We start from the raw sequence: 18,998 nt of genomic DNA, 5'->3' as shown, positions 1-18,998 counted from the left end.
ACGATGATAATTTCATCTTCGTGTTCAAGCCGTTGACCCATTATCCCTTTGATGGCTCTTCTATTCCTCGTTAGACTTTAAGAAAAAGGGACGAAAGTTCTAACATCAAGATTTTTAAAACCCATGTGATTCAGTATAATCACATTTTTTTTTTCAAAGATCCATTCTTCACGTTCTACTACTACCATTATTAATTATTTTATTTCTTTTACTGCGAAAGTTCCCTTGGTTCTATATAAATAAGAAAGAGCTTGTTAGAAAAGAACACAGCTAACAGAAAAATTCAATCCTTGAACTATGGAAACCAATTGCAACTGCAACAAGAGCTTCGCGGACAGTTACATGTTGTTGAAGCCCGAGAAAGCAGGTTTCTTTGATCTTCTCCGTCTCTTAACTTTCAGAAACATATCGCAAAGGAAGTTTGTGGAAAGCCATGCAGCGGATGATTTCAATGAAACTTTGGGTCATCGATGGCTCATATTTATTTCTATTTTGGCTCAGAAGCTTTTGCAGCTTGTGGCTAAACCGTTGTCACTCTTTGGAACTGGCGTTGAGCTTTTTATCAACTTCATTGCACTCAATGATGGCGTATTCAGCCTTCTTTCTAACTTTCTCAAAGGTCAGTCCTTCTTCCTAACCTCTCTGTTAATATCTTATAAAATTGGTAACAAAATTCCAACTCTAAACAATTTTTATATGAATTTAACTTAAAATTATTTTCACACGAGATTTTCATAGCATACTTGGTGTTGTATAACCATTGCTTTGTTTTAAGAAACAAATCAACACTTTTATAACTTGATTTGACCCTCGATTATTGAGATATATCGCTTTTAAGAGATTAAAAAAAAAGAAAAAGCAAGCAATTAATGGAGCCAAAGTGAAGAATCAGACCCAGCAGAATTAATTCCATCGGAGTTACAATCTAGGGGGAAAAAAATCATTACATATAAATCTAGTAAAAATAAAATTAAAAAAAAAAGTCAAGCTAAATATCTCTATATTTTTTTAAGGTCGTGATTCTATTAGGAATCTAGTTTGACCGGTCAAATCTAGTAGGCAGAGCTTAATAGACTCTACGTTTTCAGGCTTAGTTTTTTAGGAGCCCGTTTAGCTTTTATTTCAGGTTCTTCGGATTCGTCGTTAAATTGGACCAGGTCTAATTTGTCTTTTCCAACAACTTTAGTTATATTTTCACTCATTTTATAAACAAAATATTTAAAATAAAATCTAAAATATAAAAAGTTATACTATAATTAATTATGGAAATACCATATTATGAATGTAAAAAAGAAAAAGTTAGATACTGCATGATGCAGCAGAAAAAAGAAATTAAGAAAAAGCGCTCAGGTATTGTGAGAGATAAAATCTCATAAGTTTGATGAGCTTTTTGCTCATGGAAATATGATTATGCCATTTAATGTGTATATATTGTAAATAAACGAATATATATTTATATAAACAGGTGCCTTGGTCTTTCCCGATCCTAAATCAGAAAAGTATTTATCTTTTGTCGGAAATTTGGATGTGCGGGTAAAGTTGGATGCTACGCCTGAAGATCTTAAGTACTATCCTGCACTTTCTATGATGGCTTCCAAAGCATCCTACGAGAACGAAGCTTTTCTTAAAACTACCGTGGAAGATAAATGGAAGGTATTAAATAATTATTTTGTTCATGTTTAAATGATTAAAATGATTTTTTTAATATTATGGAAATTTAATTTTATGATTTAATAAGCAGTTTTTCAATGAAAAAAAAAATCCTTTGCTGACAGAATCGTAAATCTTAAATTGTTGCCTCTTGATCCTTTTATCCTCAAGTTCATTTTGACGTATCTCTAATTAATTACATTTGTTTTCTGATTTGAATTTAACAGATGGAATTTGTGGGACTGTACAACTGCATGAATGGTAAGAACTCAAAGCATACTACACTTTTCAAATTAAATTGTAACATATTATAGCCAGAATCTATATTTTGAATAGGTATTTTATGATGTTTTAAGTTTAAGAATATCATAAATTACATCATAATATAAGATTTATTATGTGAATTTTTTAAATTAGTTTTTGAGAATAAGATCTAGATTGAAATATAATTTATGTATATTTATCTATTAATATTTTCTGTACACAGCATAACATCTCTAATATCTCATTTTTTTTTTAAATTTTATTATTAGTTATGGCTGATAAAAATAAAAGAAAAAGAACAATTAATTCAGTAGGATTAAATTTTTTACATTTATTTAATATTATCTTTTTTATTATTTAGTTTTTTTTTCTTGAAAAAAAATATAAAAATTTATAATTTTATGATTATTTTATTTCTGTGTTATGAGTTAAATGAACGTAAAAATATGTGATGATATTATTCCAATAAAACATTGATCCTTTAAACGTTTAGAATGTTTTAGTAATGTTTTTGACTTGCACTGGCAGAGTATCAAGGAAAGTCGACAACTCAAGTGTTAATTGTTTTGGATAAGCATGAAGATCAGCATACATATGTCGTAGCTTTCAGAGGAACGGAGCCGTTCGATGCTGATGCATGGTGCACTGATCTGGACATCTCCTGGTACGGAATTCCCGGCGTTGGAAGAATGCATGGTGGGTTTATGAAAGCCTTAGGGCTACAGAAAAACGTTGGGTGGACAAAGGAAGTTGGAGAGCGAGACGAGAGTCTTCCTCCCTTAGCCTACTACTTCATCAGAGACATTCTAAGAAAAGCTTTGAGCGAAAACGAGAAAGCAAAGTTCATAGTGACAGGGCACAGTTTGGGAGGAGCACTCTCAATACTGTTTGGGACGATCTTGTGTTTGCACCAAGAGACATTGCTGTTGGAGAGGTTGGAAGGGATCTACACCTTCGGGCAACCAAGGGTTGGAGATGAAGTGTATGCAAAGTATATGAAACGAAAATTAAAGGAACATTGTATCAGGTATTTTAGGTTTGTCTACTGCAACGACCTTGTTCCGAGGTTGCCCTACGATGACCAGGAAATGATGTTCAAGCACTTTGGGACATGTCTTTTCTTTAACAGGCGCTATGAACTTGAGGTATATGATAGTTATAATTGTTATTTAATTACAAAATAAATAATCAATCTAATATTTTAGTATTTGAATGCAGGTTCTTGAAGAGCAACCGAATAAGAACTACTTCTCACCGTGGTGCGTTATACCTATGATGTTGAACGCAATCTTGGAGCTGGTAAGGAGCTTCGTTATCGTGTACCAAAGTGGACCTTATTACAGAGAAGGATGGTTTCTGTTTGGTTTCAGGACAATAGGGTTAGTAATACCTGGTCTACCTGCTCATTGTCCTCAAGATTACATTAATTCCACTCTTCTAGGAACCATTGAAAAGCACTTCAAACTGGAGTGATGATGAGTGAGCATCAAGATGCATTAGTTTCATGTTTTATAAGTCCAATCTGAATTAATCCAAACAAAAGGTTTCAATCTGGATTATAGGTTAACTTACTACAGTTCTTTCAATTGTAAATTCTATTATTATATTTGGTCAATATATAACAATGCTAAGCTTTATTAAGTTTATATAAGTGTAACTGTCAAGTTAAATTTAATAGTAATTTAACTTCACACTATACATATATCAATTGGTATATGTTATATGATAAATATCAGCATAAAATTTAAGTCTATTTTTAACTTACATAACTACGTAGCATAGCATCTAATATTATACCACAAATTACAAAATAAAGAAAAATATGAATAAAACATAGAAGAATTCATTATTTATATAAAATTAGTTACATTTGTATATAATTTACAAACCGCAAATTATAAAATGGCGTTTGGGTAGGGAATAAATAATGTCATCTCCAATGAGTTGAAGGAATTGCTTTTTTCTACTGATTTTAACAAAAAGAATATGGAGTTTTTATTTATATCTTGACATAAGACAGCCAATTTTGTATTAAAATTTAATGTTATTTCATTATTTCAAAGTTGGCACATCTTGTTGGAAATAGTATTGGATTTAGGAGTCATATAATGGTTGTTTAGACTTTGAGGTGTCAAAAGATAATTTACGAAAGAGGCTACATGGCCTTTTTTTTTTTGTCTTTCTTTGAATAGTAAACAACAAATTTTTACTATTCGTTGTCTTGGTTTTTCACATCTTTGTTATTAAATTATTACACTTGAAAAATATTCATTCATTAATGATAAAACTTTTACCTGTACTTTGAAATAAATATTTAATAAAGATAAATTATATAATTTATATGAAATTTTTATAATAATAATAATAATAATAATAATAATATTCTTGGTCTAGAACAACGATTTAGGTTTGCGTTGTTCGAAAAAAGACGTAAGGTTTTTTTATTGTAACAAATTTTAAATTATAAAAAATGACTTTATTAAAGCGCATAGTATATTCAATACAGCCATCAAAACGGGTAACCTGGCCCGCCCACTATGGGTTAATCACTTAGTGAGTCAACTCAATTCGGCTCATTTATTAGCGAGTCAGAAAAACTTGAACTTGACCCGACTCACCACGAGTTGGTTGGTAAACGGGTTGGCTCACTGGCTCACTTAATTACAATTTTTTTTAAATAAAAAAAAATTACAAACTTTCTATAATTCAAATCTAAATAAATTTGATGTTTAATTAATTTTGAAAGTAGGAAACTTAAATAATTTTTTCAAGCAAAATAAATAAATAAATATCTTTTTATAAAATTAAAATTAATTTTTAATAAAATAAAATTAGGTAGATGGGTCAACCCGGCCCACTATGGGTTCAACTCGCATGAGCCGGGTTAAAATCTGACCCACATAAAAAATTCAATTTTTTCAAATTCAACCCGACCCAAACCTGTGGTGGACTAGATTGGCCTGTGGATTGTAACTCATTTTGACAGTTCTAATATTAAATAGTACGAATATAATCACAAAATATTTCTTTATAAAACTAAATTTAAGCGCTTATTAACAATTTCTAGTTGCACATTTAAAAAGATTTCATTATCTAGTAATCCATGTTACATGTTCAATAGTAGCTTATTAGATACGTCAAACTCGTTCGTTTTTTTTTAATTGTTGGACGAAGGCAGTCTCATGAATCTATAAAGATTCTAAATCAATTACGACACTCAATCCGCTGGTTGGCATTACAAATTTACTAAAAACATAGGTATTTTGTGCTTTCCTTCTCCGAGTTACAAGAATCTAATCAACCACTATGAAGAAAAGTGGTCTACAAGGAACACATGAGTTGTCAAATGACTCCAAAAGGTTGCAAAGATTTTATTAAGATAAATTATTATTGAAACGTTTATCATGAACTAAAAGACTTATTGATTAAATGAAATAAGATTATTGATGTGATCATTTGGGTGTTGAATCAATGAATTCTATACATTTTAAATCAAATTCCAATAGATGGATTAAAAGTAATATCCTAGTTTTGGTTTATTAAAAGACGAATAGAACTTAAATTAGTATCCCGAAATATACATCAACCAGGTTAAAAAGTAAAATTACCTTCTAATCACCTCACATACGCACACACGATGCATTATATTCAACTATCAACTGTATTCCAGGAAAAATAATTAAAAATTCTTTCCATTCTAAAATAAAGATTACATATATTTTTAGTTTTTAAATTTTAAAATTGGTATCTTTCCAATTTTTTTATATATATTTTGATTTCTAAACCTTAAAAATAAATAAATATAATATTTTTTAACATAACTATATTAATTATTTTTTATATATTAAATAATATTTTAAACTATCATCTAAATTAGAATGTATTGATAATGCAAACAATTTAAACATGAGATTCAAATAGCTTTTGAAACATAAAAAAAATTTAACACATTTTATTTATTATTTATTAGTTTGTTACTTTTTTTTCATTGGGTGCAATGTTTGTTCATCTTGTTCCTGTACGTATAAATAAACGTGGCGAAAGTTGAAGTGATGAGACAATCGAAGGCATCCGAAAATTCTCTTTTCTTCTCCCTTCCAGTTATTCTCTCGTTAGTCATGAGTGGTCCTTTTTCCCGTACCAAATGTATGGTCTTGAAACCAGATAAGATGAGTTTCTTTCAACTCTGTCTGGTCTTGTTTGGGAGAGATTTACAACAAAAGATGTTTGTGCACTGCGTTGAGTTCATTGTAGAGCCAAGGCTCTACCCAAAGTGGCGTATATTTTCATCCCTATTAGCACAAAAGCTACTGCATTCCATGGCTAATATCTTAAAATGTATTGGAGATATCATTGAGTCTCTTCTGAACCCTCAGGCTTCTTTCCACAACAATGTCTTCATTCTGATATTCAACTGTATCCGAGGTCTGTCATCTTCCTCCTTATGTTTTGATATTCTGAGGAACAGTACCTCCAAAATCTAACACATTTGATATATAGAGTTGAATGGGAGTAAGTAATGAAGTTTATAGTTTGTGTATTTTATCCTTTGTTACGAACAGGGAAGGAGGTAGTGAATAAAGAGTCTAAATATTATGTGTCAATAATTGGTCATTTGGACAAGCGAGTAGAGTTGTTAGACAATAGCGTCAAAATTGAAGACCCCGACAGGTACAATGCTGTTTTGTCTGTCATGGCTTCTAAAGTATCGTACGAGAATAAAGCTTTCGTTCATGATATTGTGGTAGATCACTGGAAGGTATACATAAAATAACATTTCGTGTTTCTTTTGTAATAAACATTTTAGCTAGTTTATTTGAATGCATGGAAAGGGACGGAAACGAAATGTAAAATTGAATAAAATAGAATGTAATATGATGAAATGAACTTTGGTTTTTGTCTTCTCTATAGATAAACAAGGCACTTGGTAGAAAATTAAGATACGCACAGAAATAGGTTTCATTAGTTTCTATTATTTTTATTGTCATTCATTCTCATTTTATCTATCCAATAATCAGATATTATAATTTTGTTTAATTTCCTTCTATCTCATCCTTTTCTACACTGTAATATTGTGGTTCTCTCACTTTGTTAATAACCAGGCTTTAGAATGATACACAAAATTTAAATAATTACGAATCTAAATAATTATCGTTTACAAGTTATTAACCGTAATAGAAGCTAAGCAAATTTACCTCAAGAAAGCAGAACAATTTTAGGATGTACATGTAGCATAAAATTCGCAGTTTCTTAGTATCAATACTTTTTTTTTTTACAGTCTTTAAATTACCAGAAAGATGTTAAGCTAATTGAATTAGAGAGTATCTCAATCTTATGCTATTTTTTGGCTCTCACGTAGATGGAGCTGGTTGAATGTCGTGACTACTGGAATGGTAATATATAATTTTATTTTATTTTCATTTTCAATTAACTTTTTAAATGTGTGAATATGTTATGAGCTTCTGAAAGACTAATAATTTGGTTGTGGTCGAAATTTTGCAGATTGTCAAGAAAAAGCAACAACTCAGGGTTTTATCATGTTAGAAAAAAGTGAAGAGAAGCATAGGTACATGGTGGCTTTCAGAGGAACCGAACTCTTTGATGCTGATGCATGGTCCACTGATATCGACATCTCATGGTTTGAGATTCCTGGTGTAGGAAGAATCCACTCGGGTTTCATGAAAGCATTAGGGTTACCATTGGACTTGAACAAAGAAGAGTTGATATGGCCTAAGGAAATCGAAACCGATGAGAGGCGTCCACGTGCCTATTACTCCATAAGGGATTTACTAAAGAAGCATTTGAAGGGAAATGATAAAGCAAAGTTTAGTTTGACGGGTCATAGTCTTGGTGGAGCTCTTGCAATTCTCTTTCCGGCAATGCTGATGCTGCATGACGAAACATTTCTGTTGGAAAGACTTGAAGGGGTGTACACGTTTGGACAACCTAGAGTTGGAAATAAAACATTTGCAAGTTACATGGATAAAAACTTGAAACATTATAGCATCAAGTATTTCAGGTTTGTTTACTGCAACGATATTGTTCCTAGGTTGCCCTTCGATGATGGCATCCTCAAATTCGAGCACTTTGGATCATGTCTATATTATGACAGGAGCTATAACGGCAAGGTACACATATATATAGGTGATTGTGATCAACTTGTATTTTTCTCGAATAGAGATGTTTTACGTTAAATAGATATATACAGAAAGTGATTTGTTGCCGACAAAATTAATGTAGAAAGTGCAAGAGGAGCCGAACAAAAATTACTTCTCGTGGAAGGCTATGATACCGATGAAGGTTAATGCTTTGTGGGAACTTGTAAGGAGCTTCACTATTGTGTATAAATATGGAGACGAGTACAAAGAAGGATGGCTTCTAAGATTTATTAGGCTTTTGGGCTTACTACTTCCTGCAGGTATACCAGCCCATGGTACTCAGGATTACGTTAATATTGCCCGCCTGGGAATTCCCTCACATTTGGATTGATTCATCAACTCAACTATCAACAGTGTACAGTCATGATTAATATGTAGACTTGTCTTTTTTCTTTTCTAAGAATCTAAGAATGGAATAATTTTCCTTTTTAACATGGTCCATATATAATAGACTCTGAAAATCATATTGATTGATTAAAGGTGTAAAAACATAATTGGGAAAATAAGTCGGCATTTATTACTTTAATTATTACTAGAATTACTTATTTATATCAACTGATTTCAAACTAATGAGTATATACTTTTTCTAATAGTAAAAAAATAACTAATACTACATTATCACTGTTTTAATTTGGGATGTTGAACGCAGATTTATGAACATGAAATAAGATCTTAAGGATGGTTTTGATTATGTTAACTAGCAAATGCTTCTGTTGAGAAATAAAATATCTATTTGTAAAAGACTCTCAAACGTTTAAATCAGTAAAAGAACTAAGATTTTTAAAAATATTGTACGTATTAAGGCTTATAAGAGATAATGAGTTTTTTTTGAAAGATGCTAAGTATATTTATAAGATCAATATAGATAATAGACTTATATTCCTATGAAAATAGTACATAACACTATTATAAATAGTAATAGCAATAATTAACTCATTAAACTACAACCTGTGAACATAATCTAAATAGGTTGAAGTTTGGATTTCATATAGAAGATACTTGAATTGATCAACATTTTTTAATATGCATATTGGATCAAGTAAAAATAATCACTAGTTTACTATCTATTTATTACATCAATTAAAAGTATAAGGTATAAGTGAAAATTATATGTTCTAGGTAGTGTTTGATATAATATGGTTCATATTACGTAGGTTAAAATTTATTACAAAGCCGTTCCTATTTTATATTTCGTTTCTCTCTATTTAATTTTAACTTTCTTTCCTCCCACATATAAATAATTTTGTCACTCTTCTCTTGTTATTGTCGATGTCACTTTATATATTTGATTCATACATTACAACTCTTCAATCATATTATAGGTACCTATTTAAACTATATTTTACTCTTAATCTCCTGCATGTTTATATTTTGTTTCATATCTATTTGATTCTCGCCTACACACTCGTAACTTTCTATTGATAACCGTTTTCTTGTGTTTTTCTCACATATTTGAAAAAAATATTTGTTTTTAACATTATTGTATATTTGAAAACTAATTTTCCTTACAATTTTTTGTCTGGTGAGAAATTTTGAAAACAACATATTCTTTCAAAATACGCACCATATCATGTTAGAAAAAAGTGAGTCAACGGACCTAATTGCGAATTTCTCATTTCGGTAAACTTTCGGATTTACCGATTCGGGAAAGGAAAAAAAAAAAAAAAAACTCTTCCCAAACGCGGTCATCACAATGCACCGCTACAAGGCTCTTACCCAGTACTCCAAATGCGATACCACAAACTCAACCAAGGAAGAACAAAGATCACACACGTGCAAGGACACAACAGGTGAGAAGAAGAAAGAAAAAAGATAAATTACAAAACCCTTAAAGTTAGTTTTGACATTTCATACATATAGGAAGTGCAGGTTACAATTTGAGGGGTGCATGAAACAACTACTATTTCTTTTTTGTAATCTAGGCCCGCTTACAATTGCTGATTCATATCTTGCTCACATTTTTAGATATCTGTTGTATCAAATGACAATGTGTTATGTAATCGTGTAAGTTTTGTTTTAAGTGTCCTTTAGCTACTTAAAAAATTGAATAATTTGATCTGTAAGGCAAGCTCTTAAATGTGGTACTTCAAAATATAAAATTAAGTACAAATTTCATGTCCAATGAAAAGAGGTTTACTCATTCAATAAATCAATTTGTCAAATTGTGAGTTATGAAAATCTATAAATAGAAGACCTTACATAGTTGAAATTTATTTTTTTAGTAGAAATTCATGGTATAGAAATGACACATTTATAATTGTTTTTTTTTTTTTAATGTTCAAAATGTATAGAAATAATTGATTTCTTTATTCGTGAAATTAGATGTAATATATTTTAACTTTGTGATTTTTACTATTCAATATATTTCTTTTTCATTACTCTTATATTATATTTTCGTTCTGATGTGCATGATAATTTATTGATTGCATATTCGTGAATATTTGATTATTGAACACGATATTATAACTTAGATTAAGATAAAACAATTAATAGATTTAACTCTATACGTGAAGCTTTAATCATTCATCATTCTCAACATCTGAACTTAAATGTTTAATACAAACTCTTAATAAAAAAATCTAAGACATTAAGATTTTTATTAATAAGTTTAAACTTGTTTCTAAAACATTAGAACGTAGGGCGAATGTTAAATAGTAATGTGAATGCTAGAGTAAGAATTTAAAATATATTATGTAGTGTTTTCATATTGATTTGGTATACGAAATCCAATCTCAATGAAGTTTAGACAATGCAAATTGGACATATCTAGTTTATTATTGTTATTTGTACATTATTGTTAATTGCACGATTTGATACACTTAATATGTAAGTTGTATACACTAACTCACTTAAATGTTCTTTTTAAGATCAATATCTCAATGAAGCCACTAAGGTCCAAAGCAATCAATCAACTTTCAAGAGTTAACAAAACCTAACTAAAGGTTGTGTAGATATTAACTTACCTATACAATTCTGAATCATATGATAATTTTGCCTGCAGTAAAAAATTGAAAGAAGAAAGTTGGCCACGACCACTGGTTTTTATTTACACAGAATACATAGGTACCTAGGTCCAAATAATGGTGTAAGGCTTTCTAACACGTGACAATGAAATACATCAAATTCTCATCAAGTCAATGTTGAATATATTCTCTTATAAACTGGTCAAAACCTTCATGACTTAGGATTTTACATGGGATCGATCACTGAGCATTGCTGCCGAAGCAACTGCCTGGAGACCACATCGGAGCATATTTGGAGAACGAAAATACTCTGCACTTGGAAACCTCTTGGCCCTGCTGCTCAGGAATTGAACTTCTCATATTTTCAGCTTTCAGCTGTGCTCTTCGCAACTTGTTTAGAATCTTATCCATTGATGAAGATCTCTTCTTTTCTAATTTCATCTGTGCCAAATATTATCATGGTCAGAAGAGATTAAATTGTTGTACTATATATACACTTTCTACACATATTTTATCCGCTCCATCATATAGCTTACACTGAAACATAGCAACCTCCTTCAATAAATTCAATATCTTGCTTTCACCAATGATAACATGAATAAGAATTGGAGTTGGACTCCGTACAAACATGGTATAATAAACTACCATATACTAATTGATATGAACAGAAAGAACCTCAAGTTTCCTTATAGAAGTTTCAGCCTTTGCTTTCTGCAAATTCTCCCATGCAATGATTTTGGCTTCCTCTCTCTTTAACCTGCACCAAAGCAGAAATTTATGGATAAATGCATGAGTAAAACAATAGCATCGTATGCACTTGATCTCTGAATATTGAAGAGATGGAAAGATCATGCCCAAGATGACTTAAGGAACTGAAAAGCATTCATTTGCAGCCTCCAAACTGTTTCTATATCCAGAAATTGTTCTGCTGCTACCCTTTGGCCAAGGAACCAAAGGGACTAATGTAATGAGTTTTAAAATATATGGTTTTCAGTATTTAAGCAAGATACTTGGAATTGTCTATGTTTGGCTCGTCAATTTCCCAACATGAAGCCTGGGGTTGTGCACTAATCTCTCTCGAGTCTTTGCTGTGCAGTAAGTCTTTTTTGGCCAATTTGGTTCCATGCCTCTTGGACCATCTGATAATAGTAGCTTGACTGTCAACTTGCACATCTCTGACTTCTAATTTAGGAGAATGACATTCTTGTTGATCCACAGCTGAAGTGGCCGTAGAAGACATAGGAGATGAATGTGCATCATTCTCTGTCTCTGCAGGGCTCATTTGGGTACCTTTGTCACATCTTGACAAATTAGATGCTCCATTTTCCTCATTTTCCTCCTTTTCCTCATTCATCATTTCATCATGTTTCTCATCTGCAAATTAAAACAATAGAATAGTTTTAAACGTGTAGATTCTCCTATGTCAACAAGTACTGGTGTACAAAATTATGTGCCCCAGAATCCAATAAGCGTGTTGGTAACACATGCTAAACATTATTTAAGAAAGAAGTGTTTTAAACGTGGCTAAACTTCAAATTGGAAACTAATTTCACAGTGAACCTAAAATTTCGAAACCCAGGATGTCTTACCAAAGACTCAAAGCCCTAGTTACAGCAATTAACAGAATTGTATATTTTGTTTATGAATGAATTCGTCTTGTTGGGCAATGTGATCTGTATATACAACACAGTGTGCATAAAGTGTCCCTAAAATCTAGGTATAAACAGTAGCTAACCCGAATCAGAAACAGTTTCTCCTCAAACGATCATCACTTGATTACATTGATGAAATATGCAATGTATCAGTGAAACTCTACCTTAGAAAACTTAAAGCTTTTAGTACTAATAGTGAGAAAGCCCCTTTAATATATTACATATAAATCAACTACTAGACCGGATACAGAAACTCTTAATTTTCTTAAGGATGACAAAGAACTCCATTGCAATTACCTTGAGAGATAGGAGATGAATGATCACATGGCAGTTCAGAACACGTGGTGGGTGCAGTGGAGAATGAAGAAAGCACGACACCATTCTCGTTGAGCACAGGAGTGGAAAACTGTATCCCATTGTCGATGTCATAACCAAAAACAGTGGCATCATGTGGATCATAATGGTGAACAGAAACAGCAACCGGTGCCAACACCCCAGTTGAGAAGGGAGAACCCACTACCAAGTTTCTGACAACCAACCCTTGGCGCAGTGGAAGCACAGGTGAGTAATTTGAATAGAAAGCAGCTACTCCAGGAGGCACAATTGGGCCACTTATTGACTTGGGTCTGCGCTGAAGTTGTGCGTGGGAACTTCTGCTCTCAGCATAGGCAGAAGCTGGACTAGAAATCCACCTCTCAGCCTCATCCCATTTGGAGGGCATTGTTCTTCCACCACTGAAAGGTGTTACCAACCCTGCCATAGTGTGCCTTCTACTGATGCCGCCGCTGCTTGAAGCCTTTGAAACTCTCTCTGAGCTCCACCCCTTTTGGCTCCCAACGTTTCTCTCTCTATAATATGGTGCCCCTGGACTTGGGAAAGAACCCAAGTTCTGGAAAGAAGATGAAGAACTCTTCTTCATGACACTGCCGATCGAGAGAGGCACCGGAGAAGATGCAAGAACAGAAAATCTCACTACAAAAATGGAAAGCTGAGCATGTTTTGACCCATCATCTATGTTAAGCCTCTTTCTGCAATCTACTTTAACTGAGGTTGAAATATCGATGTACTTAAATCTGATCAGATTCGTTGTACCCAAAAAGAAACAACATTAGATTTTGACTAGTCATGCTTCATCACTCAACCACTTTGTTTTGTTACACCAAAAAAGAGGGTAATAACAGGTAACAAGGAGTAAGAATTGTCAAACAAATTATAATATGTGACAACAAAGTGGAAACGAGAAAATCAAGAGTAGGTACTAAATAACTTGATTTGTGGTTAAGCACGGTAGTAGTAGTTAATTACCTGTCTTAATCTGTGTAGTGAAGAGAGTGTTGTTTAATCGATGATAAGCAAGGTTTTGTGCAGTGATCGACATACCCGGAATGTGGACATGTTACATATTGCGTGAGGAGACAGGTCACGTTGTTCCAACCCCAGCGAAGTAACTATATTTTTCATAGGAAAAGAACCATTCATTGAAGATGGAACAATGAGTGAGGAAGGTGGGTTTAGAAGGAGCAAGACGTGGACATCATCTGTGAAACATTTTGTAGATTTGCTTCAAACCCATCCTTGCACTTGTCATGTCTTCTGTATATTCCAAATGCCACTCACATGCAGTGGACCGCAGCCTCTCACATTTTTTTTATTTTTCACGCCATCAAAGGGCCCTATTTCCTTCAATTTTAATTACAGCAGCGGTGACATTTGTGACTTTGTGATTACAAATTTGGTAAGAAGGAGGAGTTGTCCTCTCCACATACACATTTTCACCTCTAACATTATTGTATTCGGTGATGGCCCTTTTTCAAACCGATCTTAACTAAGTTCTATTACTATCTTTAAATATGAATCGGAGTGTAATTTAACATTGTATTGTATCCTTTCGAGAGAGAATTTAAATTTATATGTTTTGTTATGATATAAAAAATTATTATTACTATTTAAGATTCTTTACCCAATGTCTCTCTTTGATTTGAGAATCCCAAGACCCATACCAAATCCTTGAAAAAGGTGAACACCACAGGACCAACAGCACAAATTCGTATCTCACTACAAATTGAAAAATAAATATACACAGCACAAAATACTACAATCTGCATTATACAATATTGTATACACCATACTAAACCTCCCAATCATTAGGCTAATAATAACTGGTTAAATTTATTACATTAAATAAATTATTATTTCAACAATCCTTTCTTAAATATCAATTTAAAGTAGTGATACAAATAAGCTCTCTCAAATTCAAGAATAACTATCCTTTTAAAGCCTTGGTGAATATGTAACTGACTTAATCTTTACTTTTGTACCAAACTAGTTAAATATTTTCTTCTTTACAAAAGTCTCCTAAGAAATAAAATTCTAAATCAATATTTTTGCTTCTTTAATGTATTATTGGATTTTTTTTACTATTTGATTGTTGAGTTATTGTTAAAAAAAAATGTATTAGCATTACGTGAGAATGTTGCTTGTAATGAGGGCAACAAATGGATGGCGTCCATAATACATAAAGATATGAATTATTTGCACAAGAATTTGGAAGCTGAAACCAAACAAAAGTATTGTTTGCTGCAAGTAAATCTTCAAAAATGTTTAAAAATCGAGTATGATCCAGTTTTTGTTCTCTTGTTAATTTCCTTCAGTTAGATCAAACTTCTAGAATGGATTAAGTCTTTCTCTAAATTAATTATGGATGGATATCTTATATAGTTAGTATTGTCATTTAAGCTTCTACTTCATGGGCTAACTCTAATCTTCTCTAAAACCATACATTATTTTTTTGACTCATTTAAAAAGAGACTTTTTAAAAGTTTTAACTTTCAAAGCCCCCACATCAATGGGTTGGAATAGGGTGGAATTGACCCCTCAAAATTAAATTCATCCATTTTTAATGCAATTTCAATTATTAGTTTTATTGGTTTTTTATTATCTAATAAAAAAAAAGTAGTTTTTGATATAAATTAGTGTAATGATTATTTTATACAGATTTTGAAAAATGAAAGTTAATTTATATTTCCTTCTAATCTATTATTTTTAAAGAAAATCTAAATATTATTTTATAAAAAGTTATTCAAAATAATTTTGTAATTATAATCATATTTTAGATGCATAATGTCATTATTTTAAAAAGTTGAAAATATAATACGAGTTTGTTTAAGCTTAAAAATAAAATTTTTTTGAAAGAAAAAAATGTTTAAAGTAAGTATTTTTTACTAGTCTAGAAATTATTTATATTTGGATACAAATTGTAAAAACATATATTTTTTTTAACTTTTTTCGTATTTTGAATGTTTTTATGAATTTATTTTGATAAAATATTTTAAAAATTATATATAAATAAGTTTTTAATTTATTTATAGTTTTGACATCTAAAATATAATAAGCATGTTTCAATTTTTAAAACAATATTTTTTTTCTCAAAATAATAATCCATAAAAAAATCAAATAAGCTATTATTTTTATAAAATAATATTAATATAACATAAACATATTCATATATCAAAATTAAATAAAAGTACATACAATTTAATAAAACTAAAAAAATAAAAAATTAGATGTTAATACAATTGTATAATTTGATTTAGAAATACATAACTAATGGATATGAATAAGTTATGTTAGACTAGTATGTTAACTTAATAAGAATTTTTTTAATATTATTAGAAATAAAATAATGAACATGTTAAGAAAAATCTATAAACAATCCTAGTTTATAAGATTTTATGAATATTTAGTCATGTGAGTTTTTTAATAAATGATTTTTTTGGTTGTGAACTTCTTTAACCCTAATTTATATGAGTTAGAATCAAATCTTATTAGATAAACTAATTTGAGAAATCTAATAATGATTCATATTTCACTACTAAGCATTTGAACTCCAAATATGTTGCATAATGGACTTAATTCAAGTATTTATGACCATTAATAACTTTTCCGTAGTCTTGTAAGATCTTGAAAAGGAAATTCTAACATGGTATAAAAAAAACTAATCATAATCTAATGATAAACGGATTCGTATATAACAAAAACACACATTAATAAGATGATTATTCAATATTATTAGGATAAGAATGTAAATGAGTCACAATCATGACAAGTTCTACTATAGCTTTAACAATTTTTTTTTTTTGTCAAACTATGGACGGCCAATCCACATGACATGGTACCTCACAACCAGCTAGGTCTAATCAAGTGTGAGGAAGTTGAAGAAAATTTGAAAAAGAGTTCACATTAACATATCACAAAGATTACTAGGAGAATCACACACCACATTTCTAAATAGATACATTGTCATCCTTAGAATACTCAAAAATAAAAAGTTATGGGTGACAACTATGGATGAAATGTGCTATATTACACCTCAAACTTGTGGTCACTTTCATTCATTTAATTTCTTCAATCATTACTTTTGGTATGCTTCTTGTGCCTCCAAGTGTCTTTGTTTATAAATGCATTGAGTTGTTTTCATGCATTCATTTTTTTTTTTTTAATTTGTCCTTTAAGATCTTGCTTTCTAGAACACTTCTTCTAAAAAACAAATCAACCCAACCCATCCCTTAGCCTGCCAATGATTGAACTTATATCAGTACTATGTTGAAAATAACAACCTAGAATATCATTGGTGTTTGGGAGTTAAGTTATCCTAAATGGACTCACCATGTAAATAAAAAAACAAAATAAGCATATTTAAGCATAAACATGATGTAACAATTACAAGACTGTTTTCTTATAAAATTTCTCTAGTTCAACAATTTTATAAAACTGATCATTTCCTAAGTTGGATAAATGTACCGTTAAAGAAAAGAAAAACCATTAGCTTACAATAAAAGACATAATACATGCATGAGTATAATTTATTATCACATGAAATTAAATTCGGCAATCCAAAAGCTTCACTTATAGAATTCAACTTATAAGTTGATAATGATACGTTGAATACTCAAGCACAAGATCCTGAAATGACTAATATTTTTCTCTCTAGAGCTATAATTCTATTGTTAAAAAAAATTTATCATGTTGAGATATAAGAATATAAGAATAATTGAAGAAATAATTTTAACCAAGCAATTATAGAGGATCTATGTAGTTAATTAATTTGTGATAGTTAATGGTACAAACGACATTATTTAACAAAAACCTCGACTCACTCCATTAACTTAATCCAACTTAATCTTAGACCTATTGATTTGAGAAATATATTATTAGCGAAGTCCTTTTTGCATCTAATTGTTATAATATAATAATCACACCAATTTTTTATTTATTTAAATTTTATATAAATATTATATTAAAATTTATTACAAAGACATGATTAACCAAATATGGATTAATATATAATATACAATAATATAACATGTTAAAAATTCATGTTTAATAAAAAATATATTAATATAATATTTATATAAATAATAAACTAAATTAAGTCATTTTTTTATTGTATTTTTAATTATTTTTTCATTTGTTTTAAAATCTGTCCAAAAATTTTCACATGATATTTTTTTAATATTCTTTTTATGTTGAATACTCAAGAAAAATTTTAGTTTAAGAATTTTATTACACAATGATAATTTTTTATTATCTAATAAAAAAAGATAGTTTTAATAGAAATTAGTGTAGTAATTATTTTGTATAATTTGAAAAATGAAAATTAATTTATATTTTCTTCTAATATATTATTCTTAAAGAATATATAAATATTTTTTTTATAAAAAGTTATTCAAAATGTTTTTTTTAATTGTAATTATATTTTATATATATAATATCATTATTTTGAAAATTTAAAAATATAATATATGTTGAGTCCGTTTAAACTTAAGAGTAAGATAATTTTGAAAAAAAAAATATTTAAAATAAGTCATTTTTATAAGTTCAAAAATTACTTATATAGATACCATTGTAAAAATACATTTTCTTTTAATTGTTTCATGTTTTAAGAATTGTTATAAATTTATTTTGATAAACACTAGTACAAAAATCATATTTTATGACGTACAAAAACGAAATATGACGTACATAGTTTTGCACATTATAATAGGTCTACATATTTTATGACGTAGCAAAAGTTTACGTTATCTGAACATATTATGACACTGTTTCTAAAAGAAATAACTCTTAATGAATGTGAACATAAATAATTTTACTCACAATTTTTTCCAATATTCATATAAAAAAAAATGGACTGAGCAATTCCACACTTTCCTGGTCTGCTGTTACCCAGATTTCTTTCCATTTTGATGTATCCTCCCTCTCCCCAATCAGCATCCCATGAATTCCTCACAATCCAATAATCATGACCGTTTTCT

At 30.1% G+C, this 18,998-nt stretch overlaps 3 protein-coding genes across 4 annotated transcripts; 2 read left to right on the top strand and 1 right to left on the bottom strand.

The window, feature by feature from the left end:
• Positions 1–282: 282 nt before the first annotated feature.
• LOC106768063 lies at positions 283–3,456 on the top strand. Its single transcript, XM_014653030.2, has 5 exons — positions 283–619; positions 1,466–1,653; positions 1,878–1,911; positions 2,443–3,059; positions 3,133–3,456. The coding sequence occupies exons 1-5, from the start codon at positions 298–300 to the stop codon at positions 3,385–3,387; spliced, it is 1,416 nt and encodes a 471-aa protein (XP_014508516.1). The 5' UTR covers positions 283–297; the 3' UTR covers positions 3,388–3,456.
• A 2,777-nt stretch (positions 3,457–6,233) lies between these two features.
• On the top strand, positions 6,234–8,403 carry LOC106766253. Its single transcript, XM_014650996.1, has 5 exons — positions 6,234–6,339; positions 6,477–6,673; positions 7,274–7,307; positions 7,417–8,042; positions 8,155–8,403. The coding sequence occupies exons 1-5, from the start codon at positions 6,234–6,236 to the stop codon at positions 8,401–8,403; spliced, it is 1,212 nt and encodes a 403-aa protein (XP_014506482.1).
• A 2,591-nt stretch (positions 8,404–10,994) lies between these two features.
• Positions 10,995–14,269, bottom strand: LOC106769533. Of its 2 annotated transcripts, none has more exons than XM_014655192.2 (5): positions 13,993–14,269; positions 12,985–13,760; positions 12,046–12,409; positions 11,711–11,792; positions 10,995–11,476 (listed from the first exon to the last, which is right to left on the bottom strand). In XM_014655192.2, exons 2-5 carry the CDS (start codon positions 13,604–13,606, stop codon positions 11,276–11,278), a joined length of 1,269 nt encoding a protein of 422 aa, XP_014510678.1. In that variant the 5' UTR covers positions 13,607–13,760; positions 13,993–14,269; the 3' UTR covers positions 10,995–11,275. The 2 variants fall into 2 exon arrangements, with proteins under 2 accessions (XP_014510678.1, XP_022639053.1); XM_022783332.1 differs by having other exon boundaries at positions 14,068–14,269.
• Positions 14,270–18,998: the final 4,729 nt, after the last annotated feature.

The sequence above is a fragment of the Vigna radiata genome, chromosome 7, assembly GCF_000741045.1.
Source record: "Vigna radiata var. radiata cultivar VC1973A chromosome 7, Vradiata_ver6, whole genome shotgun sequence".
NCBI classification, from domain to species: Eukaryota; Viridiplantae; Streptophyta; class Magnoliopsida; order Fabales; family Fabaceae; genus Vigna; species Vigna radiata.
The sequence above is the reverse complement of the archived record's forward strand: the minus strand, read 5'-3'. Positions and strand labels throughout refer to the sequence as shown.